Source organism: Taudactylus pleione, unplaced genomic scaffold, assembly GCF_031769625.1.
Source record: "Taudactylus pleione unplaced genomic scaffold, aTauple2 ptg000329l, whole genome shotgun sequence".
NCBI lineage: Eukaryota > Metazoa > Chordata > Amphibia > Anura > Myobatrachidae > Taudactylus > Taudactylus pleione.
Genome location: NW_028284730.1, coordinates 1,176,864 through 1,203,162, shown reverse-complemented (window position 1 = coordinate 1,203,162; position 26,299 = coordinate 1,176,864). Strand labels below are relative to the sequence as shown.

Sequence of the window (26,299 nt, the reverse complement as noted above, 5' to 3'; positions counted from 1 at the left end):
ACTACTTCCTGAAATTATGACCCTTACACATGGTGAAGTGCTTGGTATTCATAAAAATACACCATTACCATATCTTCACACACAGTATGAACACAGAGGCAAAAGAAATATGATACCTGGTGACTTGCATAAAGCCACTCAGTTAATTAGTGAGACAACTGGCTTTCAAGTTTTAGCCGCATTGGATCACACCAGGATCGCTCGGCGTACACTAAATTTTCGATATATTCAGGATCTTGCTAAATTGATAGATAATATCACCGAGATGTATGATGACACCTTCAGGTATACAGGTAGAGAATTGCAAGCGTATAAGAAACAACTGGTGCAACACAGGCTAGTGTTAAATTATTTAACCGCTGTCAGTGGAGGATACTGCATAACTTTGGCCACCCAATTTGGAGTAAAGTGTTGCACCTATGTCACCAATGATACCAGCAACCCCAAGGAGGTGATAGACCAAAAGATGTATGAGATTCTGCAGTTAAAATGGGAATTTCGGAAGAACCACAAGGCTTCAGTGGCTGAAGTAGAGGAGAAGGTAGAGGAATGGGTTTCATGGTTGAACCCAGCAAAGTGGTTCTCAGGTCTAGGGGAGTGGGTCCAGGAAATGATCGCAAGCATAGGTAAACTCCTGATCCTTATACTGGGTGTCGTCATAGTAATTGGCATATGTGTCAAGTGTGTTCCTAATGTGTTGAAGTGTGGGAAATGTAAAAATAAGGTAAACCAGAAGGGCGAAATAATGATGGTGGTTAGTAGTGCCCATATGAATACTGAGGTAAATATAGAACTGCATTACAACCCTGAACCTGGAAATACTATCATATAATATATTACATTTAGAAATGCATAGAATGTATTATTAAAATGTTATTTTCTCATTTAAACATCTTAGATGATGTAAGTCTCTATTCCCCTTCAAAACTTCCTTTATAGGACTGGTGCATCCCCACATCTTTCCCATGATCTCCCAAGATCCGCAGTGTGCGTATAATGGTAGTTTTATGTCGTCCCCCCCTAGAGACCCATCATAGATGGATTGAAACCACCTTGTGCCATCCCATAAAAATAATGTTAAAATCATACCCCATATGCAAGCCTAAAATTAATTTTAAAATCAGAGTATGATAGCATGTTGTTTGCTATCAAAGGGTGGACTGTCGAAGCTGGTTTAGTGGCTGAGACAGAATCAGTGTAAAATTAGCTTGGAGCGACACCATCTTGCAAATGGAAACCAGACTCCATTTTACAAATAAGAATCTCCACGACGCCATTTTAAGTTACAACTCACGAGCTAAGTACAGATGGCAATGTTTTTGGTAATCTCTTTAGAAGCCATGACAGGCCCATTCTGGGGACAACCTTGCATAGGAATATACCAAAACAAACACAGTATCAGTTAGCAACTACAAAAACAGCTTCCTGAGAAAAGGAATTAGAAAAAAGCAATACACCAGGAACTGTGGGTGTTTTTGCATGTAAAGGGAGAGACCCCACATACATGTGGACAGGTGTAGCTGTGGCAATTGTAATATGGCCCAGACACTTGAATTTAACTGACGGTTGGGGGTCTCCACCCTGGTTGAGAGTGAAGCTCTCTGCCCATAACACATTTGCATTGCAGTTTAAAAAAATGTTAGTAAGAAATTATATATATATATATATATATATATATATATATTAAATCCATCATAAATAAAATCACATGCATAAACACCGCACATTACGCACAGTTGCGCTGTTAACATGACGCACATTAGCGAATGCACAATATCCTGCATGCGAACGCTGTTTATTAGCTGCATGCGTGCACATCTGCCCCAAATCAGATAAACCTAACTAGCGTCTTTTCCCAAACCCTAATACTTACATAATGCACACTCACATAAAGGTTCCATAGCCTTAAAGTATAAGATCTAAGTTTTATTCATTTATTACAAATGCTGTGAAATAAAGGCTATTTTGGTATCTAAGGTTTAATACGTGATAAGTAAGCCATGTTTGGTATTATACTGATCTGCACTTTCTTAACAGCTTTCCGGTATCATCGGTGTGAAGATCGCAACATGCATTCTCAACTTATGGACCGTAGAGATATAAAGCACCAAAATTTATTTTGTGAAACCAACAGCCTAGATTTGCATGCAGGGGGAATAGAGGAGGCAACAAGCTGTTAGAGGCTGTTCTGTGTCCATTTGAATCAACCTGTTAAATGGCCTGTAACAAACGCACCGTGATGGGGAACCAATGGGATCAGCAACAAACCTCTCTATTGTGTTGTCTGTTTCTGTAAGGGTATAAATGTGTGTGTTGTGACCCCAGTCTGGAGTCTTCTTGCTGATTGCTGATTGACGGAGGTTTCTTGCTGATGCCAGTATCTGGTCCAGAGCGCGTGCGTATGTATAACTGTATCTTGGGTCTGTATAATTCTTTGCGCTAAATTGTACTTAGATCACAGCATGTAACTGACTGTACTTTAGTTGAATAATACTTTGTGCTTTGGAAACACATGGTAGGGTTAGGTTTAGGATGCAGTGAGGGGGGGTTAGGGTTAGGTACCATGGGGGGGACTTAGGTTTAAGCACCACCCCTTGAGTCTTAGGGTTAGGCACCCCCAAGGGAGTGTTAGGGTTAGGGGAAGGGAGGGTTAAAGATACTTACCAGCCGGCATCAGGATTATGATGTCTCGGGCTTTCAGGGACGGGATTTTAACTGACGGCTTTTATACCCAACCCATAAATGGTGCATCACAGGTGTTTTGTAGCTCCTGTTATATCCAACTGAGAAGAGCTCTGTGAGCTACAAAACACCTGTGATGCACCATTTACCCTTGTAGCATATTCACCTTCAGTTATCTCTTATAACCAGTTACCATAAAATTCAAGGTAATCTATTTATATTCTTCTATCAGTACATTAGTATTTGAAAAACAAAAACACTGTATATAACCTGAGGGAATACAGCACATTCATTTGTCTCACAACAGAGTTTGCCCTTTCCCACATAAATGCCTGATCACTATTCTAATTTACTTCTTTCCTGCCGTCCTTTAGTTCTTACACTTCCTCTGATGTGAGGAAAGCCAGGGCTTGGCCTTTCCTTTCATTTGGATGCTTTTGTACTTTCTAGGCACACTTTGTTCCAGAAAACACATCTCCAGACCGATGTAATAAGAATATACAAATACACAAAGTAACACCTCTTATAAAGACAGTGTCCACTCTAATAATCTGCTTAAGACATACATGAGACTAACACAAAAAGTATTTTGAGTGAAAATGGAAAATCGACTTAAAAAACCTATTTAGTAAATGCAAACTGCATCCATGTACAGTAAGCTTTGTTTTTTGGCAAAGGACTGACATAGGACTGACATACCAATTTCACACAGGCAATGCATTTATGCACACAGTAAATACATTACACTGGCAGTGGTAAAGAAGAACTATTGATCCTGATGTAAAAATAATTACTTGTGTTTATTATCATTGCAACATAAACTGTTAGTAGTAATGCTGCAAAATAGATTAAGATAATAAAGTGTTTCTTCTTATTGTAAACCCTCTTAATGTTGCTTTGCCAGATTATTGTATTTCAAGCCAATATTCTGGCATTTTGTTACTTATTTGTCTCCCTGTCATGTTGATAACTTTAAATGTTTCTACGTCCTATAGGTTTTGACCGCGTGACACTAAACAAACTATTCCATCTGACTCTGGCTATACACTTCTGTGTTCCACATCACTCAGATTATCCCAAAGTACTGAGGCCAGAGTTCCCTTCTTTACTAACATGTCAGCCAGATCAAAACCACAGAGTGTTCTCTTAGCACCTGGCTTATACATTCTGTCAGTGTTTCCCAAACTTGGTCTTCAAGGCATCCTAAGGGTTATATTTACTAAAGTGCGGTTTTTTAGAAGTTGTTATTGCCCATAGCAACCCATCAGATTCTAGCTATTATCTTCTAGAACAGTATTTCCCAACCTCGGTCCTCAAGGCACACTAACAGTCCAGGTTTTAGTGATATCCATGCTTGAGCACAGATGGTTAAATCAAAATGACTGAGGTACCAATTAAGACACCTGCGCTGAATTACGGCTATCCTTAAAACCTGGGCTGTTAATGTGCCTTGAGGACCGTGGTTGGGAACCCCTGTTCTAGCAGGTGCTAGATAAATGATAAGTAGAATCTGGCGTGGATTGTTCCGTGAGACACTGCTAGTGCTGGGTGTCTATTTTGCATAATGCATCTAAGTGGCAATACAATGCAATTAGGATGCACCAGGAGACTGTGCTGATTATTTGATATGTGACACTTGTATATGTGTGTGCGACTGAGTCTCTCAATTAGCATGCTACAATGCAACGGCCGCAGCTTTTTCAACGCCACAGCTATACGTTTGTTACATATCAAATTAATCAGCACAGTCTCCTGGTGCATCCTGTTTTCGTCAAACAAAGACGCCCAACGCTAGTAGAGTTGCACAGATCACTCATGCAGATCGCGCCTCATGACGTTGAGGCTAGATGAGCAAGGACACATCTGTAGGTGGTAACATCCATATGAGTGGCAGAACTCAAGATTTCACAGCAGACCATTGCCCATTTAACATCACACTACCTCAGCCGGCATGCCATCTTCCCATAGTGCATCCTGGTGCCATCTCTTTCCCAGGTAAACGATGCACACACACCCAGCTGTACACGTGATGTAAAAATAAACGTGATTCATCAGACCAGACCACCTTCTTCCATTGCTCCATGGCCTAGTTCTGACGCCCATGTGCCCATTGTAGGCGCTTTCGGTGGTGGACAGGGGTCAGGATGGGCACTGGCCGGTCTGTGGGTATGCAGTCCTGTACACAGCTAGCTGCGATGCCCTGTGTTCTGACACCTTTCTGTTATAACCAGCATTAACTTTTCCAGTAATTTGTGGTACAGTAGCTCTTCTGTGGGATAGAACCAGACTGGCTAGCCTTCGCTCCACATGCACATCAATGAGCCTTGGGCACTTATGACTCTGTCACCGGTTATCTTCCTTATACCAGTTATCCACTTTTGGTAAGCACTAACCACTGCATACCTGGAACACCCCACAAGACCTGCTGTTTTAGAGATGCTCTGACCCAGTCGTCTAACCATCACAATTTGGCCGTTGTCAAAGTTTCTCATATCCTGCTTCCAACATATCAACTTCAAGAACTGACTGTTCACTTGCCTAGTATATCCCACTACATGACAAGTCAATATTATTCACTTCACCTGTCAGTGGTTTTAATATTATGGATGATCTGTGTATGTTGCATGGTTCTTAGCATACATGCATTTTAAATATAAATGCAGCTGGAATAATGCTAGATCAATAATAATCATCACCGCAATAATGTTAAATGCTTTATCTATGCTGTTTGAGGGAGACTTGCAAAGTGTGTATAAATTCCTGGAGCAGTGCAGAATTCACATTTTCCTTTTGAGAAGTGAGACATAGGGCGGAATTCAATTGATTACGCGGTCCGGATCTCCCGTCTAAAGTGACAGGAGATCACGGGCCGCTATTCAATTGCTGCCGTTTTTCGTGCTGATCGCACCCATAGAGGTCAGGTTTAGCCTCGTAAAGCAGCTAAACCCGACCAAAGTGCTGGGCGCGACAGCGAAAAGTGATGTTTGGGCGCCCAAACAGGTCACTTTTCGCACATTTCAGCTCTCATCCCCCTGGGGCTGCGAGCTGAAATGTAGCACTGATAGCTGATCGCGCCCGACAGGAGCAAGAATTGAATAGCTCCGTCGGGCGCGATAGGTCCTGGAATCAATTGAATTCCGCCCATAGAATGTGGTAATAGGAGTGTAGGTGTCGCATTATATGGGGCATGTATTGGGGCATTCCATGCTTTGCCACAGACATTATAATAAAAGCTGCTTTGCACCAGATCTCGTGCTATATTTTCAATGGAACAAATTTGGCCCAAATTTTTATAACGCCTTCAAATACATCAATATCCCAATATCCCCTCACTGTCATTAGTCATTTAAGCCATAAATGAGTCCACACCATGCAATATTTTAGTTAAAAAAAATTAACATTTTAATGAAGAGGTGGAAGGTTACATTTAAGGTTTAACATGACCATATTACTCAGTACTGTACAGAGAATTTTAATTAGTTTACATCAGTCCCTGCCCCATATGAGCTTACAACTCACATTCCCTAGAACACACATGCACACACATACATATACAATTTAGTCCAGAGGTTCCCAGACTCCGCCCTTACAGTCCAGATTTTAAGGATATCCATGCTTGAGCACAGGTGACTTAATTTGATTTAATCATCTGGACTCAAGCATGGATATCCTTAAAACCTGGACTGTAATGGCAGAGTGTGGAACCTCTGGTATAGTCCATTTTATCAGCAAACAATTAACCTACCAGTATGTTTTTTAGTTGAATTAATGAACTAGAGGTACATTTTTCAACAGCCATTCAGAGCAGTTTTCCAGTACTCCATCCAGTCAGAATCAAGCTGCTTTGACTGGATGGAGCGTATTAACCCTCCTTTCATTCTCATGATTGGCCTTCACTGCAGGCCTTTGGCACTATAATAGATGTATGTTAGGAACTGAGGTATTATCTGAGATAGATTAGTCACGCAACAGCCTTGTGGGCTGGTATGGTTGGCTAGCTGCGGCCAAAGAGCAGCCTTGAGGGCTGGTGGACTTGACTAGTTGTGGCCCGAGGGCAGAAGAAGTTGATGTAGCCTTTGGGCTATGCAGCAGCTTTGAGGGCTGGTAAGTCTTTGAATAGTCGTGGCCCGAAGGCAGTGAGATAAGATGCGGCCTTTGGGCTGTGCAGCAGCCTTGTGGGCTGGTAAACTTTGGCAAGCTGTGGCCTGTGGGCCGTAGAACAAGCTGTGGCCTTTGGGCCGTGCAGCAGCCTTGAAGGTTGGTAAGCCTTGGCAAGCTGTGGCCAATGGGCCATAAAATAAGATGAGACCTTTGGGCCGTGCAGTAGCCTTGAGGGCTGGTAAGCCTTGGCAAGCTGTGGCCTGTGGGCAGTAGAGCAAGATGTTGCCTTTGGGCCGTGTAGCAGCCTTGGCTGCGGTGGTCTGGTGATAGACCTGTGCCGCCGGGTGGACACAGGCGGTGGTACACAGAATTGCGTTCTTAGGACACTGGATTGTGGACTGTGCCACCTGGTTGACACAGACAGTGGTATGCTGGATTGCTGCCTGTGCCGCCGGGTTGACACAAGCGGTGGTATGCTGGATTGCGTACCCTGGATTGCGGCCTGTGCCGCCGGGTTCACACAAGCCGCTGGACTGCGCACTCTGGACGCTGAGGCCCTGATTCAGAGCCGGATGCTCTGACAGAGCGCTCGCTCTGAATCAGGGCCGTCCCTCCTTCATTTTGGAGCGGCCTCCTGGCCGCTCGCATAGCTGTGGGTGACCACCCACAGCTATAGCGAGCGGCCAAAATGATGGTCGCGATGGTCAAGACCATCGCGACCATCGGGCTTACACATCTATACTTTACACTGCACTATAACCCTTTTTCCAATTTTCGTGTGATGCCCTGGGGGGGTCCTGGGCTGGACGTTTTTTGGGGTGCACTGCACCCTGGACATGAACCCCTTAGTGTTAGGGACTGCTAGTAACAGAGAAGCCATGACGAGGCCTAGCAGCATCCCATGTATTTGCAAATGCATGCAACCAATATCTCTGAATTTCTATGACCATATAGTCTTCATATATTGTTGCAAGTACTATTCAGTGTGCTGAGGAACAATAGGGGGTTAAATCCCCCTCCTTTTTCTATTATGTCATAATCACTGTTAGCAGATATGATTTAAATAAATGTTTACATTTATGTTATGTCATCCAAGTGTTGGCGTGTGGCGATGGAATACCATAGGTGCACAGCGAGAGGTCTCATACATAAAAGACCATCACAGGGAGTTACCTTACAATCAGACAATACGAGTTTTGAATAACTTCTTTATATAGTACTGGGTAGCAGGATCAATATAAAGATGACAAGCATCAGCTTTCAGTAACAGCTTCTTAAACACAACATGTTTATAACTTGAGCTCCATGGCTCACCTTCATTTCTCCTTAAGTCTCTTTTCCTAGAGCACACATGGGAAAGGAAGTACAAGCAAGTACAGGAATATACAGCAGACAAACAATACACTGTATATGAATATATCACCATCCGCTGTCCCTCCAACATAAGTACATGCATATGAATAAACCCACAATCTGTTGTACATATTTCAACACAAAGTACATACAGTTCTGTAAACGACAAAATAATAAGAAACAAAAAGGTACAAAGAACAGTTATACAGCCTCTTTGCCAGTCTTACTGTAGCAATTGAATTAACTACAGACATTAAAAGACTTATTAATGTTTCTTTTTCGTATTCTAGCTGTCGAAACTGTGCTTATCATTGAGCCAGCTATCATCTCATCATCACAATCTCCTAAGCATTGTCCAACTTCTTCCAGACATTGATAGAGCCAGGTGAGTCCTGATTTTGTTTATGGAATGTAGGCATCAGTATGCTTTTCTAGATCAGGTGTATATAGAATGACATTTTGTTATTTGTATTGTAGAATATGTATAGTGCATCCGGAAAGTATTCACAGCGCTTCACTTTTTCCACATTTTGTTATGTTACAGCCTTATTCCATAGTGGAATAAATTCGTTTTGGTCCTCAAAATTCTACACACAATACCCCATAATGACAACGTGTAAAAAGTTTTTTTGAGATTTTTGCAAAGTTAATTTAAAAAAAATAACTAAGAAATCACATGTACATAAGTATTCACAGCTTTGCTCAATACTTTGTTGATGCACCTTTGGCAGCAATTACAGCCTCAAGTCCTTTTGAATATGATGCCACAAGCTTGGCACACCTCTCTTTGGGCAGTTTCACAAACTTCTCTTTGCAGCACCTCCCCATCTGCATCAGGTTGGATGGGACACGTCGGTGCACAGCCATTTTCAGATCTCTCCAGAGATGTTCAATCAGATTCAAGTCTGGGCTCTGGCTGGACCACTCAGGACATTCACAGAGTTGTCCTGAAGCCACTCCTTTGATATCTTGGCTGTGTGCTTAGGGTCGTTGTCCTGCTGAAAGATGAACCGTCGCCCCAGTCTGAGGTCAAGAGCGCTCTGGAGCAGGTTTTCATCCAGGACGTCTCTGTACATTGCTGCATTCATCTTTCCCTCTATGCTGACTAATCTCCCAGTTCCTACCATGTGCTTTTTATTAAGGAGTATCTTCCGTCTGGCCACTCCACCATACAGGCCTGATTGGTGGATTGCTGCAGAGATGGTTGTCCTTCTGGAAGGTTCTCCTCTCTCCACAGAGGAATACTGTAGCTCTGACAGAGTGACCATCTCCCTCGATCGCTCAGTTTAGATGGCCGGCCAACTCTAGGAAGAGTCCTGGTGGTTCCTAACTTCTTCCATTTACGGATGATGGAGGCCACTGTGCTCATTGAGACCTTCAAAACAGCAGATTTTTTCTGTACCCTTCCCCAGATTTGTGCCTTGAGACAATCCTGTCTCGGAGGTCTACAGACAATTCCTTGGACTTGCTTGGTTTGTGCTCTGACATGCACTGTTAAGTGTGGGACCTTATATAGACAGGTGTATGCCTTTCAAAATTATGTCCAAACAACTGAAATTACTACAGGTGGACTCCAATTAAGCTTGGAGACCCTCACATCAAACCTGACACCGATCCAGGCTGACCTCCACTAAAGATCCCCATCCCCACCAGGGACCGCCAGAGCATAAAGCTCTCAGCCCACCCGCTCGCTGGTCTGCACCGCTCACACCTCCAGTGACCGGCTCCACCCCGGACCAGCCTCTCTCTCTCCCCCCCCCCCCCAGGTGTGCTCAGCAACTGACTCCTGGCCAGGGTTGTCTCCACCGTTGATCCCCATTTCAACGAGGGACCGTCAGTGATAAGAGCACCCCGCACATCCGGCTGCAAGTCCGCACAGCCAACATTGCCAGTGACCAGCTTCATCCCGGTCACACCTTCCACCTTCCACATCCCCCCCTCCTCCCTGGCTTTTTTTGAATCAGTATCCCGAGCAGACCACCCCCCAGAGGTGGTCCCAGCACACACGCTGCAACCCAGCCTCCCAGCAGCTCACCCATCCACACCTCTGGGTCCGCACCACCAGCGGCACAACCAAGAGCCAACCTCAGCTGCACACTCCGGTCGCTGACCTCCGCAGACCAATCAGAACAGCCGTGCACCTGCAGCACACCAGCAACACGCTGATCCAGCTCACCAACAAACCTGCAGCTTCCAACCTATCTGCAATGGCCGCAACGTTGACCTACATCACCATAACAAAAAAACCTACCAGTAGGTAAGTACTGCCAAGACTCACACCAACACGCGGGACGCCGCACAGGTGTTCCAACCCACTTTGCACATCCCCCCACCCCCGAGACTTCCTAGACTGTTGACGTGCAAGGTTTTACTTTTATTCCCCTTTTTCACATTACTCCAAACTTCACTCCATACCCAATCACACCCTCCTTCTCACTCCCAAAACACCACCACCACCAGAAGGAACATTCCAATTAACTCCACTCACAAACACACACAAGTCATCGCCATAACCACTATTAGCAGGAAGAGCGCACCTTACCCCCCCTACCCCCATACGTATTCAGTGCGGGAAAGGTACTCCCACACAAAGGTGCAGCACCCCGAAACCACAACACACCACCCCCTGGTCAACGAGAGCACAGTTCTACCGCCCATCTACTTATGTGCATGTGATTTCTTAGTTTTTTTTATATTAAATTTGCAAAAATCTCAAAAAAACTCTTTACACGTTGTCATTATGGGGTATTGTGTGTAGAATTTTGAGGACAAAAATTAATTTATTCCATTTTGGAATAAGGCTGTAACATAACAAAATGTGGAAAAAGTGAAGCGCTGTGAATACTTTCCGGATGCACTGTATGTTGTGTATAAAACTGTACCTTTGTTTTATTTTTTAGTATTTATATTTTTTCTATGTATTTTAGTCCCTAAGCACATACTGAACGGTCTCCCAGAATTAGTTGCTTAACTTTAGATATTGTTTTGAAGCATTTGCTTATTATAGAATACATAGGGTCAGTAACCTAAAACATGGGGTAACTGCAGCCTGATTTCCGATTCATGTTAATCTTAATTTTTCCTGTTCGCAGAATAACATTTTGTTGCACTGCTCCTTTGACATCAACGTCTGGCACAAACTTGTAGTGCCACAGATGGAGTGCCACATGTTGCTTAATGCGGTGCAGCACGGGTCGGGAACATGTGCTTCTCCAGCTGTTCTAAACATAATGCTATCCTTACACTCTTATGCAACATATATTTTTTGTTATTGAATGCGTATTTTTATTAAATGTTCTAGTATTTTGGTCTGAATCCAACGTAGTCCAGCTCTGGCCACTTTGCAAAACAACTTGAGAAAAGGGTGACAAGTTTGGGAGAACAGGCAGCATAGTAATGAACATTTAGCAGCCTGAGAGTGCTGGGACTTGCAGTGTCATAGCAGCCAGAGCCAGAGTTGTCTCTGTTGTGGACATCGCCTTCTTTGTTGCAACCCTGTCCATCATACCTAAAAATGAAGTTATTCTGAACACGTACACACCATTTCTATATATACAATTTAATTTACCAAAATGTTACATTCACCTACACTCTTTTAAAAATATATACCTTATATAAAGTGCACGGTGCGATAAAAGTAACATTTAGGAGCTCAGAGTACTGGTTAAATAGGTGCACCTACAGCAGTTTCAATTTGGCCAGAGCTTAATAGTTGATTAGGTGAGTAGTCAAATATCCTGATACCATATTGCCTTTCACGCGGTTGTAATATATGGGAGAAGAAACCACAAGTGTGTATTTTCAACTTCATTAATGAAGGGACGTGAGATGTTAGGTTGCTGTCAGATGGGAGCAAAGGTGCTTGAGATGCCCCAGTGGGCTAATTTCTTGGGTTTGCTGATTTCCTAGTTACTGCTATGATGCGTGCAACCAGAGATGAGTAGCCTGTAATACTGGAAATTTGAATAAAGTACTGAGTCTTCTGGGTTGATGCCTATTCCTGATTGATTTGATCAATATGAAGATTGACCCAAAAATTCAGAAACTGTCCTGCTCAAAACATGCATTCCCTAATCAACAGTAAAGGTGGTGTTTTCAAAGACGGTTCAGGAAAATAGATATGCATCCATGAAGGTGCCCTCTCGGCTACTGTAGCACCAAGCTCTGACAACATATTGGAGTTCTAAATGAATACACACTGTCCTGATGATATCATTTTTCATTATTGTAGCCGAGAGTGCAGCATCTCCATGAATGTATGTTTGTAATACTGTGTGTAGGCACCAGGCAAGATGACGTGGATACTGTGAGTGCTGGATCATATTGCTATGCGCTCGCGAGCGGGCCTGAATGAGGCCCTTTTTCTTACTCGGTTCCGCTCAAAAAAATACCAAAATGTATGGGTTTATTGGACAGACTGTATCATGGACACAGAATTACCGCAGCTGTAATCAGTGCTACACATGCGCTGCTTTTGTGAACGTAACGGCGCATGCGCAGCACTGATTACAGCTGCGGTAAGTTAGAGTAGAGAGTGATGACAGCTTTTCAGGAAATAGATAGTTATGGAGAGGAGGAGTGATGAATTCCTCCGGTAATTAGGTAGAACTCCATGGGCTCTATTTATTAACATTATTTTTAATAAAATAAAGTGAAAAAGGGTGTTTTCACACCCTTTTCACATTATTTTAGTATCACCTACAGTTACTATAGGGCAAATGGAGTAGAATTCGTAAAATTCTACTCCAACCCCTAAGTATCACTTATTTTTAGTAAGCAGATCGCATTTCCCATAATTGTAATGGGAAATGTGACCAGACCAAAGTTACTAAAAATAAATTGTAAAAAAATACTGGGGAAAGCCCTGTGATAATAACACCACCTGGAGGTGGCGTTATCCAGGGTCTCCCCTGCTTACCGGACTCCTACTCTGCTCTAAAAGGCAGAGCAGAGCCCGGAGCCGGTCCCAGTGATCAGCTGTGTGGTTTAAACAGACCGCAAGCTGATACACTGCAAAAAAAAAAAAAAATAGTAAAAAAAAAAAATTCACTTACCTGACTCCAGGGACCGGTGGTCGGGGCTCCGGTGATGACTCCCCTCCGGTCAGCTGGTCTCCCATGCTGCACTGGTGATTGGGTCCCAGTGCAGTATGGGATATCAGCTGACCAGAGGCATGGAAGACATCACCGGAGCACCGATGACTGCAGGTAAGTGCTATTAAGGGAGGGGGGGGTCGCGGGTGGGTCCGCGATCACAGGGGCAGGGCTTAGTGTCAGGGGCGGGGCTTAGTGCCGGGGTGGAAGCAGCTGCGGCCGGTCGGCGCATGCGCAGGGCACTAGACTGTATTTTTTTGCGAAAACATCGTGACTAGAGTGCAGAGGGGATTCGCAGGGACAGTGCTTTATCGCAAGCTCTGTCCCTGCAAGGGATTTGTAGTAAATCCCTGTGATATTGCCTGAATTCGCAATGCGAATTCAGTCGATAATATCCCACTACAATCTGCATTACAAATGCGGATTGTAGTAAATAGAGCCCCATGTGAGTTCCAAACCTAATTACCTCCAGCGATTTTTTAGTAATGATGAATAGGCCCCTGTGTATCTGTCCTGCCTCCTCTTTTCATTGAGTACCAACCTGAATAATCTTCTGCCCTCACTCTGCAAACTTCCATCAGCCCTTCTGCCCGTTTTGGGTCTGCATAATTCCCTGCTGCATGCTTCCATCAGCCTGTTTGTATTTACCTTCTGCCCGTTGTGGGTCTGCATAATTCCGTGCTGCATGCTTCCATCAGCCTGTTTGTATTTGCTTTTTGATCAAGCACCAAATGTTCATTTCATGTCTACTTGTAAATAATGCTGTGTATTGCGCTGGACTACATACACACTGTCGCTGAAAAACTTAGGGCCGAATTCAATTAGCCGCGAATAGTGCCATTTGGGGGAAAGTTTTCGCCGATTTGCACTTTTCGCCTGTTTTCGAAGTATCTCCATATTCATTTCCCCGGAGTTTTCGGCTAGGTGGAAACTCCATAGGCAAAAACAGGCGAAAAAGTTTCTCCAGCAAAAGGCAGGAGAAAAGAAGTGCAAAATCCATATTTTGGGGTACAAATGTGGGGACTTGGTTCAGAACCCTTTGGACACCCCCCTAATGACTAATTAGGCAAAAACAAGAAAAACCAATTAACTTACTTCACCTCAAAAAAGCTCGTCATTTTTGGGGCAAAAATGAAAAAATTGTTGGAAAATGGGAAAAAACTGGGGGGCCTGGTACTTTGGGGGGCTGTATGGTTGGGACAGGTGTTTTTGGGATTGCACGAGGCTGCAGCAGGTGTATTTTTCAGATTTTTAAAATCTTCATTTTAGAGACATCAAAATATACTAGTACCCATTTTTAGGTGCCCCAAATTTATCCTCTGTACTTATTTTTCCGAAAAAAATATTGCTCTCTATAAATTTTCCACACATATGCAAATATGCATATAATAGCCCTTTGCAACATAATAAGTTCACTAAATACTTTTATTAGGGCTACTACTACTATTCCCAGGGTCACTAAAGCTTTTTATGGGGTACACACTGATTTTCCACTAAAAATATATCCTTTTCGCTAGTTTCACTTTGTAAAACATTCGCCTATCTGCGTTTTCACGTATTTTACAATTGAATAGGGCAAACAGCGGGGACGCGCATAGAAAAAACATTGTGTCAAACAGGCGAATGAGGCGAATTCAATCCGCTTTCCGCCAGACGGCACTTTTCATGGCTAATTGAATACGGGCCTAAGTGTTGGTTACGGATCTGACTGCTACAAGTTCTGTGACGCCTGGAAGCTACAAGACAGGTGAGCAACACTGAGTGAGAGAGACATGTGTAGTTGATGCTCACTGAATGTTGTCTGCACCCTGATCCAGCTACACTGCTTTATGCACAAGTTAATGGGATCCTCCAAAGAAGATGGAAGCTCCAGGATCTACTGTAGCTAATTTTATAATTTTTGATCCTGTCCGAAAATCCGTGCCAGAAGGTCACCACTGCCTCATTCAGTGACATAACTAGACATTTTGGTGTCCTATAATAGATGAAAAGGTGGATCTCTTAGCGCAAAAAACCTCAGCAGCTTAGACACTTTAAAATGGGGTAATCCCTTTCCCCAGGAATAGAAAACACTATATAAAATTCTTTAAAGTGACACTAGCGCTAGTCTGCAGGATCACATCCTTTAAGCCTGTGAGTGTCTGGACCAGGGTGCTATCCGGATCCCCTGTTTCCCCACCTAAATAGACACTCACCTACGTCACACGGTATGCATTGTATCACATATGGGACTTAAGTTTATGGACTACTTCGTTCCTAACATTCATTGCACAATCTGCTGCTTTATCTACATGTACTGTACATTCACTGTATACTCTGCTGCTATTTGTTTTTCATTCATTTTCCCTTAAGCAATGTGGGAAATTTTGTCTTATTCTATATTCATTAAATATATTTTTTAACCTTAAGCGCTAGTGTCACTTTAAAGAATTTTATATTGTATTTTGGTGTCCTGTGCCAGAACGTGCATTGGCACAACCCCCCCCCCCCAAATACTTTAAGTGGGACAGCGCATGGGGGCGTGATCACACAATATTACCAATTCAAATGACACTACACTGAAGTTCGACCTTATTCCATTACATTGCACATTAGTACTCCTTATTCATGTTACGCCACACGGTATTACCCCCTATTCATGTTACTTCACACAGTAGAGCCCCTTATTGCTGTTACGTCACACAGTAGTACCCCTTATTCACATTATAGCACATGGTATTGTCCCCTATTCATGTTATGCCACACAGAAATAATGCCCATAGTAGCAGTGCTCCTTATATACATAATGCCACCAATTAGTAGTGCTATTATACACATCATGCCACATAGTAGTAGTGCTCCTTATTTACATAATGCCACCAATTAGTAGTGCCCGTATACACATCATGCCACATAGTAGTAGTGCTCCTTATATACATAATGCCACCCATTAGTAGTGATATTATACACATCATGCCACATAGTAGTAGTGCTCCTTATATACATAATGCCACCCATTGGTAGTGCCCGTATACACATTATGCCACACACTGGTGTCATATAAATAAAAGATAATAACACTGGGCTTTAGTGTAACTGTAATTATATGGTTATAGTGCAGCAAGGACAGTCAGTGTATATTGTTATATAGGAAAATGTTTAATGAAAATAACACCGCAAAGACCACTTATTCCATATTTAAGACATTACTGGCACCCCAGTCAGTACAGAAAATATATATGAAGTAGGGATGTGCGCCGGACCATTTTTGCCGGATTTGGATTTGGTTCTAATTCGCCGTCCGGCTTTGGATTTGGATTTGCCAAACTGCAGTGACTGGCTTTGGATTTGGATTTTTTTTACAAAAATGTACAAAAAAAAGCCAAAATCACATAAATTGGTCCTTTTTTTCTTCTTAGAGTATCATTAACTTCAATAACATTAATTTCCAGTCATTTATAGTCAATTTAGACCACCTCACAGCTTATAATATTGTTTTCAACATTATTGGCCAAAGGTTGCAGTGAGCTGACTGGTTACTAAGCGACAAAGCAGCGTCGCAGCGTCACAGACACCACAGTATAAAGCACATCTATGAACATTGCCACACAGCAGTGGCAGAAATTAAAAGTAGTGCACCAACCCAGTGGGGTACGGCCAGCAGAATCACAGTACTTGTTTACATAGTGGGCTACGGCCCAAGGAGTCAAAGTGCACAATCTTATTCACATTCCAAAACATAGTGCCCCTGATTCACATTACACCATAAAGTAGTGTCTCTTAATTATGTTACGACACACAGTAGTGCCCCTTTTACGCAATGCCCACAGTAGTGCCCCTTTTACACAATGCCCACAGTAGTGACCCTTTTACACAATGCCCACAGTAGTGACCCTTTTATGCAATGCCCACAGTAGTGACCCTTTTACACAAAGCCCACAGTAGTAATGCCACTTATACAATGCCCCCAGGAGTTGTGTCCCTTACACAATGGCCCCAGTAGTGGTGCCCCCTATGCAGTCCCCTTAGTAGTAGGGCCCCCTATGCAGTGCCCCCCAGTAGTATGCCCCCCAGTAGTATGCCCCCCAGTGGCAGTGCCCCCATTAGCAGGCTCCCATTAGCAGGCCCCCAGTAGTAGTGCCCCCATTACCAGGCCCCAAGTAGTATGCCTCCCAGTAGTATGCCCCCTTTAACATGCCCCCAGTAGTAGTGCCCCCATAAACATGCCCCCAGTAGTAGTGTCCCCATTAACATGCCCCCAGTAGTAGTATGCCCCCCCTTAGCAGCCCCCCAGTAGTAGTATGTCCCCCCTTAGGAGCCCCCCAGTAGTAGTATGCCCCCCCTAGCAGGCCCCCAGTAGTAGTATGCCCCCCCCTTAGCAGGCCCCCAGTAGTAGTAGTGCCCCCCCCTTAGCAGGCCCCCAGTAGTAGTAGTGCCCCCATTAGCAGGCCCCCAGTAGTAGCAGGCCCCCAGTAGTAGTTTACCCCCCAGTAGTAGTTTGCCCCCACTAGCAGGCCCCCAGTAGTAGTATGCCCCCCCTTAGCAGGCCCTCAATAGTAGTAGTAGTGCCCCCATTAGCAGGCCCCCACTTAGCAGGCCCCCAGTAGTAGTATGCCCCCCCAGTAATGCCCCCTTACACACACATTAAAAAAAAAAAACTTACCTGAATCCCCGCTCCTGCCGCCATCCACTGTGCTCTGCTGTATAACGCGCGGAGGGAGCCGGAAGACGGAGCTCATGAGTGAGCTCCAACCGGCTCCCTCCATGCAGCAGCCAATGAGTCTGTGTGACTCTCATTGGCTGCTATTACAAACACACAGCTGCCGCTGGCGGCTGTGTGTTTGATCCGTGTAGGGCAGACCGCTATCACAGCGTTCTGCCCTACACTAGAGGAGCCCTGACGTCGGATTCTCTCGCGAGAATCCGACATCAGGAGGCTGCGGCTTGGTCTCAAAAGGGGGTTCGGAGTCAGGCAGGGAACACCCGAACAGCGTTCGGGTGGACTCGGATCCCCAATGTTTGGAGCGGTTCCACAGAATCCGAACCCATCATCTCTAATATGAAGGTCTATTAAGTGACATACATTTTTTTAAGCATTTCTCTTCTGTTATGGTCAGGTTAGTTCTGTGTAGATGCAGTTCATATTGCAGAAAGGGGATGTGTGTGTATTGGTGGGTACACACTACACGATATGCTCCCTGAGACTAAAGCTTGACCCTATAATAAAGAAATAACAAATGTTCCCAGGCTCTAATTCAAAATGGATGGTGCATTGGCTAAAAAAACCTTTGCAAGCCATTGGTTCCCCTTCATGCTTTTGGGGGTTAGTTATTCAGACCTGGCAATGAAAAGGCACCACAACATTTGGACCCCTAATGAGATGCATGGAGGGGAATTTGGGCCTGATTCAGACAAACTCGCTAGGATGCGAACGCTCGTAGCTGGCTGATAGTCGCTCTTCTCTTGCGAGAGACCGGGATGCGTTTGCTCGCTGCGCATAGACAGCCCAGCAGAGTGAGTGACAGGAGAGGCCGTTTGTGGGTGGTAACAGGGGCAGGCCCAGTGGCGGGATCCAGACTTTACTTTTAGGGGGGGGTGGTGTAAGAATTAACACGGACTTCTCCCCTCTCCATTCATTACTCCTCCCACTTACAACTCTGCCCCTCCCATTTTCAACAAATTTTTTAAAAATCAAACAAACAGAATATTCATTAACAGTAGTGCCCCTTATGCAGTACCACCAGTAGCTCCACTTATGTAGTGCCCTTATAAAGTACCCCCAGTAGTGCCCCTTATACAGTACCCCCAGTAGTGCTCTTATGCAGTGCCCTGAGTAGTGCCCCTCATAAAATACCCCCAGGAGCTCCCCTTATGCAGTGCCCTTTATGCTGTGCCCCCAGTAGTGACCTTATACAGTACCCCCAGTAGTGCTCTTATGCAGTGCCCCGAGTAGTGCCCCTTATACAATACCCCCAGAAGTTCCCCTTATGCAGTGCCCCAGACAGTAGTGCCCCTTATACTGTGCCCCCTATGCAGTACCCCCAGTAGTGCCGCCGAACAGCCCCCAGTAATGCCCCTTATGCTGTGCCAGCTCCCCTGTGCAGTACTACTTGCCTCTCTTCATGATGTCCAGGCTGGCTTGCACTTGGGGTGTGTGGGCGCGTACATCCTTCTTCTTTGCTCTCCCTCCGTGGCTGAAACACAAGCGGAGCCGGCATGCCGCGTGCGTGATGATGTCACCGCGACTGGCGTCCAGAGCGACACACAGGTACAGAAAGATGCTCTGTGCCTGTGTGTGGCTCTGGACGCCGGCCGCGGTGAATGAACTGTGATGCCATGGGGGAGGAGACAGGGGCAGCCCAGCAACAGAGCAGAATCGCCCTGCAGCAGCGATGTGTTTGACATCGCTAGCGCTGCAGGCTTGCGCAGCTTCACTTGCAGACACTGACCGTGTCAATAAGCGGATGGGGCTTCTGGCTTTCTGTACGGGGGGCGATCGCCCTTATCGCCCCCCCTGGATCCGCCACTGGGCAGGCCACTACTAACGGGGGAGTGGAGGTGCGAATACAGGCATGCTTGAGAACTCCAACGCCGTTTCAGAGACATGCATAATTATAAGGCAGCGTCATAGTGCATGTCACTTGGTGGGATTTCACTCTGAAGTGCTGGCAGTGCTTGCGGTAGTGTATAGTCAACCACAAGCACTGCGTATGCATCCGATAGTACCCGATGTACCGATGGTTACATACACTTCCTGGAGATGACGTGCACAACTGGGCGTCTGCATACACGAAGTGATTGCATGCCAAGACATAGTGGGCGTGCTAATGCCTTGCCGTGCGATCGCCTACCTTGCTGGGTGTGTGCCAGATTTGCTGGGAGCATGCGTACGCATCTAGCGAGTGGGTCTGAATCAGGCCCTTTGTCTAGTCAAAGTTTGCTGTCCATTGTCCAGACGATTGGAGAGACCCTGATTGCAATGTTCATAGTGCTTCTCGTCCCTTTCCACAAGATGCTGGAACAGATCTCAGAGGGAAATAGAACCAGCAGAATTTATAGCCAGAGTATACTGTGCGTAGTAAGGTCTAAGGTATGGGATTCCTTGTTGCCAGCTAAGTTTATGGTGCATACACACGGTCAGATATGTCAGATGAACGATTGAACGATTTGCAAACGATTGAACGATTTGCAAACTATTGAACAATTGAACGATTTCAGCATGTATTAAAATGAATGAAATCGACAAAATCTAACTACAAACACATCAGATGTCAGATATCGTTATCTGACAAACGGGAACGCGCATCGTTTATCGTTCATTGTTGCCCACATGTCAGATTTTTCTTTCAGATATGAACGATTGAACGATTTTTAAAATCGTTATCGTTGAGATCTGAAGAAAAATCTGAGCGTGTGTATTGGAATTTTTGGTCTTGTTGCAGGGAATACATAGGTTGCAGCCCTTGGATCCACGTGAAACAAACTGGTACTAACAGCTTGATTAGTATATAAAGTATGATACAAAATCAGTAAATAGATGAGTGGTCAAACTAGGTGCTGTCTCAAACACAGATACACATATGAGAATAATTGCTGAAGTAAGAATGGAACCTTCTACCGTGGCACTGAGAGGTGGACAAAGTGCTTTTTAAATATGTGCGCCTAGTTTGAATTTGGCACATTGTTGACATCAGTCATCACCTAACTGCAGCTCAGAAAAGAATGAGAGAACCATGCCCATGCCCCTATAAATCAGTGTTATGAGTAGAGTGATGGCATGATATAGAACACCGGACGCCGGATCTGATCTGTAATACAGGGTTGTGCCACATTTGCATGTCCATGGACCCTGGATACCAGGGCATGCAGGCACTTGTGGTTCTTCATTTGCCAACATTCCCTGGCAGGCATTAAAAGTGAACATGACTGAGCTTGCAGGGAACTGTAGTGCGCCAGTAAAATAAATATATACAAATGTTTTACTATTAAACTATAATAATTAACCCAACAACCATCTCACCAGGAATGTTGAATAGCATTTATTTTTGCAGGCTCTGAAACCCAGCCCCACGCTGACCAGATTAGGGCTGGTTGGCACTATCCCTAGGGGACCCCATGCTGTGTGTTCTCCCTGCCATAGTGGCACCAGCCCTGGCTACTAATGCCCCACCTTCCCATCCAATGTTTCCGCTACCAGTCTAGGCTTAAAGGCCAAGTGCTGATTCCAATTTTGAATCAGACCCTTTTTTTTTTCTTCAGTTTAAAATTTTTCAACTATAATAAAAGACAAGGCTGGGTCATAGGGATTCATGCAGCATTATAAAACCGCTGTGACAAGATTGGCGCCTGGAAACTAACGGGGATCGATGTTTGGCTCAGTATACAAGGTCAAAAAGATCTTTAGTAAATACTGTGGTTTTGACCTTGGACCCATCATCGATCCGCAGTGGATCCCATCGGTTTCCAAACCCCTCATAAACAGTCATGTAGTAAATTTAGTCACTTGTGTCTTCACTTTTAATCACAATTTCAGATCCAGCTTAGTATTAGGAGTTGAACAAATAATAATAATACATGTACACCTAGGAATAAGGTGATTTGGTTGTACATAATATAACTTTATGGGCCATATTTTCAGAGTAGTAGAATAGTTTGGCCAGATTGCCAGCATCTGTTAAACAGTACTTAGGAGCCTATTCATCATCACTTAATATTTACAAAAGCAGATGAAAATGAACATTTTCACCTGCAGTTGTAAAAATGAAGTGTTCTGGCCATTCATCAAGAAGGTAAAGCAGGAGATATCACAGATACCTGCTTACCTTCCTCTTGCGGAATGGCCCGCTGTCCCCATACACTAGTATGGGGACAGACTTCATCAAGCTCCGAAAATATTATTTTTTTGGAGCTTGATTACGGTAGCATTTGCTGCCGCTACCCCGCTCCGGAGTCCGGGGTCGCAAAGGATCCCTCCGCCCCTGTCAAGCTCCTTCCGCCAGACGTCGGCGCTGTTGTGCGTATACGTGACCTGTAGGTCACGCATGCGTACTGCTCTCGCGAACAGTGAAAGGATTCACTGCTCCAGAAGGAGCAGTGAAGCCGCTCGCTGGGACAGCTGATTTTCGAATCAGCTTTCTCAGCGCCGGAGCAATGATGAATTGCTCCAGCGACGCGGCGAGTCAGTGTGTTGATTATCAGGGTCCTCGATAATTAACATCTTGAATAAGCCCCTAAGTCATAGTGAGTAGAGAAGATCATTTCTGAATCATGATTGATAAGTGTAAATAATGAAATGAAGCAGAACTTTATAAGGCGTTCCTTATTAATTTCAGGGCTGTTCTACCTAAACAAGCCATATCCTTCTGTGAGAGGATGAGAATGTTATTCATAAATCCCCTCCTCATTAACCTTGCCTTCACTTCTATCCACCGTATGTGCAGCAGGAAGACATGTAAATGTAGATAACAGTATTGTCTATTACTTTATTCCTGTGTTCCCTTTACTTCATTACAGTTGCCAACATTTTAAAATAATTTCCCAGTACATTTGTCTGCTAGTACCAATCCCTCTAATGATGACACTTTATACAGGCTCAGTGTTCCTTTATGTTCTTCTGTCTGCAGCATGACATATGTGGTATCCGGTCAGATGGTCGCCAGTAACCATGTCGACATTCACAATGTTCACACCACAACATGTCGACATCCTCAGAATGTCAACATGTTCACTGTGTCAATATCTGAAATGTCATCATGTGAAATGTCAACATTCTAAAGATGGCGACAGTTAGGGCTAGGCACCGCTGGGAGGGTTATTGTTAGGTTGAGGGGTAGGTTAGGGTTAGGCTGCAGTGGGAGGGTTAGGGGTAGGGATTAGGATAAGGGATAGGGGGATAGGGGGTAGAGTACAACGTCACTTCTGAGGCATCGCCACCAAAACTTCTCCCTACGTGACTACCGGGATCCCGAAAGAGGAGGTGATGCGAGGAGGTGAGACAACACTTGATCACCAGGGAAATTTTATGGAAAGTTCCCTATATCCCACAATTCTGTCTACATGCCTACATGATAATGCGCCATTGTTATCCACTAACCTCCATGCAGCCGTATGTGAGATGTGATCATGATGTGGTTGCCTTTAGGTACGTATCCACTACACGAGAGTGGAACAACAGTGTAATCGTACAATCGTTCATCATCCTGTGCAATGGATAATGGCCCTCATTCAGAGCCGGACGCTCTGAGCAGAGCGCTCGCTCTGAATGAGGGCCGTCCTCCATAATTATGGAGCGTCCTCCTGGACGCTCGTATAGCTGTGGGTCACCACCCACAGCCTATACGAGCATGCAGGTTGATGGCCGCGATGGTCTTGACCATCGCGACCATCGCCACTGCGAGCCGGAGCCTGCGGTTGAGTTTTTCAACCGCAAGGCCCGGAGTGATTTTGGCTCTATCAGAGCCAAAATCACTCCCACTGACATCACTAGTGATGTCAGTGGGCCGGCTTCTGACAGTAGGCGTTCCCTTGGGAACCCCCCCGTCTGGGAGGCACGCCCCCCGGCACGCCCACCAAAGGGGGCGTGCTGTCAATCAACATCGACAGCACGCCCCCTTTGATCAGACACAACGAGTGAAGGAAAGTCCTTCGCTCGTCGCGTCTCGCGCATGCGCACGACGGAGCTCCCTCCGTCGTGCGCATGCTCAGTGCAGACCATCGACCCACTTGCGAGCGGACAGCCGCTCACAAGTGGGTCTGAATCAGGCCCAATGTGCCCACACTGAACGATATGTCGTTCAGTGCAGGCATCCTCCCTCATTCCCGAACATGCACAACCTGTCAATATCGACAGGCTGGCCTGCATGTTCAGGCGATGACAAATGCCGACAACGACCAGCGGGAACGTGCATCGCTGGTCGTTTTCTACCTTATACTGCACGACAGTGGCGTAACTATGGCAGGGCCGCCGGGGCACGTGCCTGGACCACCGGCGCAGGCGGCAGCGCCGGCCACGTTACCGGCCCGTCCTAGTTAGCCAGTGTAGTGCCGACCGCAGTGAGTGCGGTCAGCGCTACACATTTACACAGGACCGGCGCTAGTCTTCCCTGCACCGGTCCTGTGCGAGCCCCTTCCCTCCTCCTGAGCGCTTACCCAATAGCACCAGGCAGTGGGTGCAAGGGGGGCTCAGGCTGGTGCATTTACACACACATCGCTGCCAGCGTGGCGGTGATATGTGTGTGTTTCAGCAGCCAATGTGAGTCAGACAGACTCTCATTGGCTGCTGCTGCACCCACTACAAGAGCCAGGCTGGAGCTCACTCATGAGCTCCGCCTTCTGGCTCCTGCAATGGGTAATGAGAGGGACGTCATGACATCTCTCCCATAATGCAGAACGCGCCAGCCAGGGAGGACTGACGTGCAGACGGCGGCGGGAGCAGTAGCCGGAGCGTGGATTCAGGTAAGTGTATTTTTCTTAATTTATTTACTGTATGTGTTTTATTTATGGTGTGTATTTTTCAGGGGGAGGGGAGGTGGACTACTACTGGGGGCTACTACTGCGGGCACTGTATCGGGGGGTGGACTACTACTGGAGGGGACCTTACTGGGAGCACCACTGGGGGGACCTCTACTGGGGGCACCACTGGGGGGGACATCTACTGGGGGCACCACTGTGTGGGCACTACTGGGGCGGACCTCTACTGGGGGCACCACTGGGGTAGACCTCTACTGGGGGGGACCACTATTGGGGCACTGCATTGGGGGACCACTACTGTGGGCACTGCATAGGGGGGGCTACTACTGGGGGCACTATATAAAGGGCACTACATAGGGGGGGACTACTACTGAGGGTACTATATAAAGGGCACTACATAGGGGGAACCACTACTGGGGCACTGCATGGGGGGGGTCTACTACTGGGGACACTATGTAAGGGGCTTTCTACTGGGGGCACAAGAGACACTGCACTAGGGCGTCCACTACTGGGGGCACTGCATAGGGAGGACCACTACAGGGGGCAGTGGATAGGGGGGACTGCTACTGGGGGCACTATATAAGGGGCACTGCATAGGGGGGACCACTACTGGGGACCTGCATAAGGGGGACCACTACTGGTAGCACTGTATAAGGGGCCCTACTGGGGGCACTGCATAAGGGGGATCACTACTGGGGGCACTGCATAAGGGGGATCACTACTGGGGGCACTGTATAAGGGGCACTACTGAGGACCTGCATAAGAGGGACCACTACTGGGGGCACTGTATAAGAGGGACCACTACTGGGAACATTGCATATTGGGTGCACTATATAAGGGGCACTACTGGGGGCCTGAATAAGAGGGGCCACTACTGGGGGCACTGTATAAGAGGGACCACTACTGGGAACATTGCATACTGGGGGCACTATATAAGGGGCACTACTGGGGGCCTGCATAAGGGGCTACTGGGGCCTGAATAAGAGGGGCCACTACTGGGGGCACTGTATAAGAGGGACCACTACTGGGAACATTGCATACTGGGGGCACTATATAAGGGGCACTACTGGGGGCCTGCATAAGGGGGACCACTTCTGGGGGTACGGCATAGGGGGGACTGTATAAGGGACACTGCATTAAGGTGGATATGAAAAGGAATGTTCAGAGTGATGAGAAAGGGGTGTGCCATGTTGACACGCCCCATTTTTAAAGTGACCACGCCCATTTTTTGGTGCTTGCACATAGGTTGGGCTCCATTTTTTTATTTGCCCTGGACTCCAAATACCCTAGTTACACCACTGCTGCACGATTAACGAATGATTAATGAGCAATTGAATGATTACAATGTCGTAATTGTTCAAACGCTCATTTTTCTCGTATAGTGGATACGCGCCTTTAGAATTGCTCATAAGTGCTGTAAGTTGCATATGCAGGTCGCAATGCATGCAAAGTTTGCAAACATTTGTAAGATTCGTTCGCATTCGAATTTGCGTTCAACTCTGAATCAAGCCCAAAGTGTGCAAATATGATCTCACTTTCCAACTCTCTCACATAGGTAAGATAGAGCTGTACTATAGGAAGCGGTAATACCACCGGCCGCATGGCCGTGAGTTCTAATCCCG

General features: G+C 45.7%; 1 protein-coding gene across 1 annotated transcript in view; it reads left to right on the top strand.

The window, feature by feature from the left end:
• FAM178B (family with sequence similarity 178 member B) overlaps nt 1-26,299 on the top strand; it is a 425,328-nt gene that overhangs the window by 171,159 nt on the left and 227,870 nt on the right. The window contains exon 15 of the mRNA XM_088443441.1: nt 8,427-8,521. Coding sequence (XP_088299567.1) covers nt 8,427-8,521 — 95 coding nt within the window. The remainder of the gene's footprint in view (nt 1-8,426; nt 8,522-26,299) is intronic.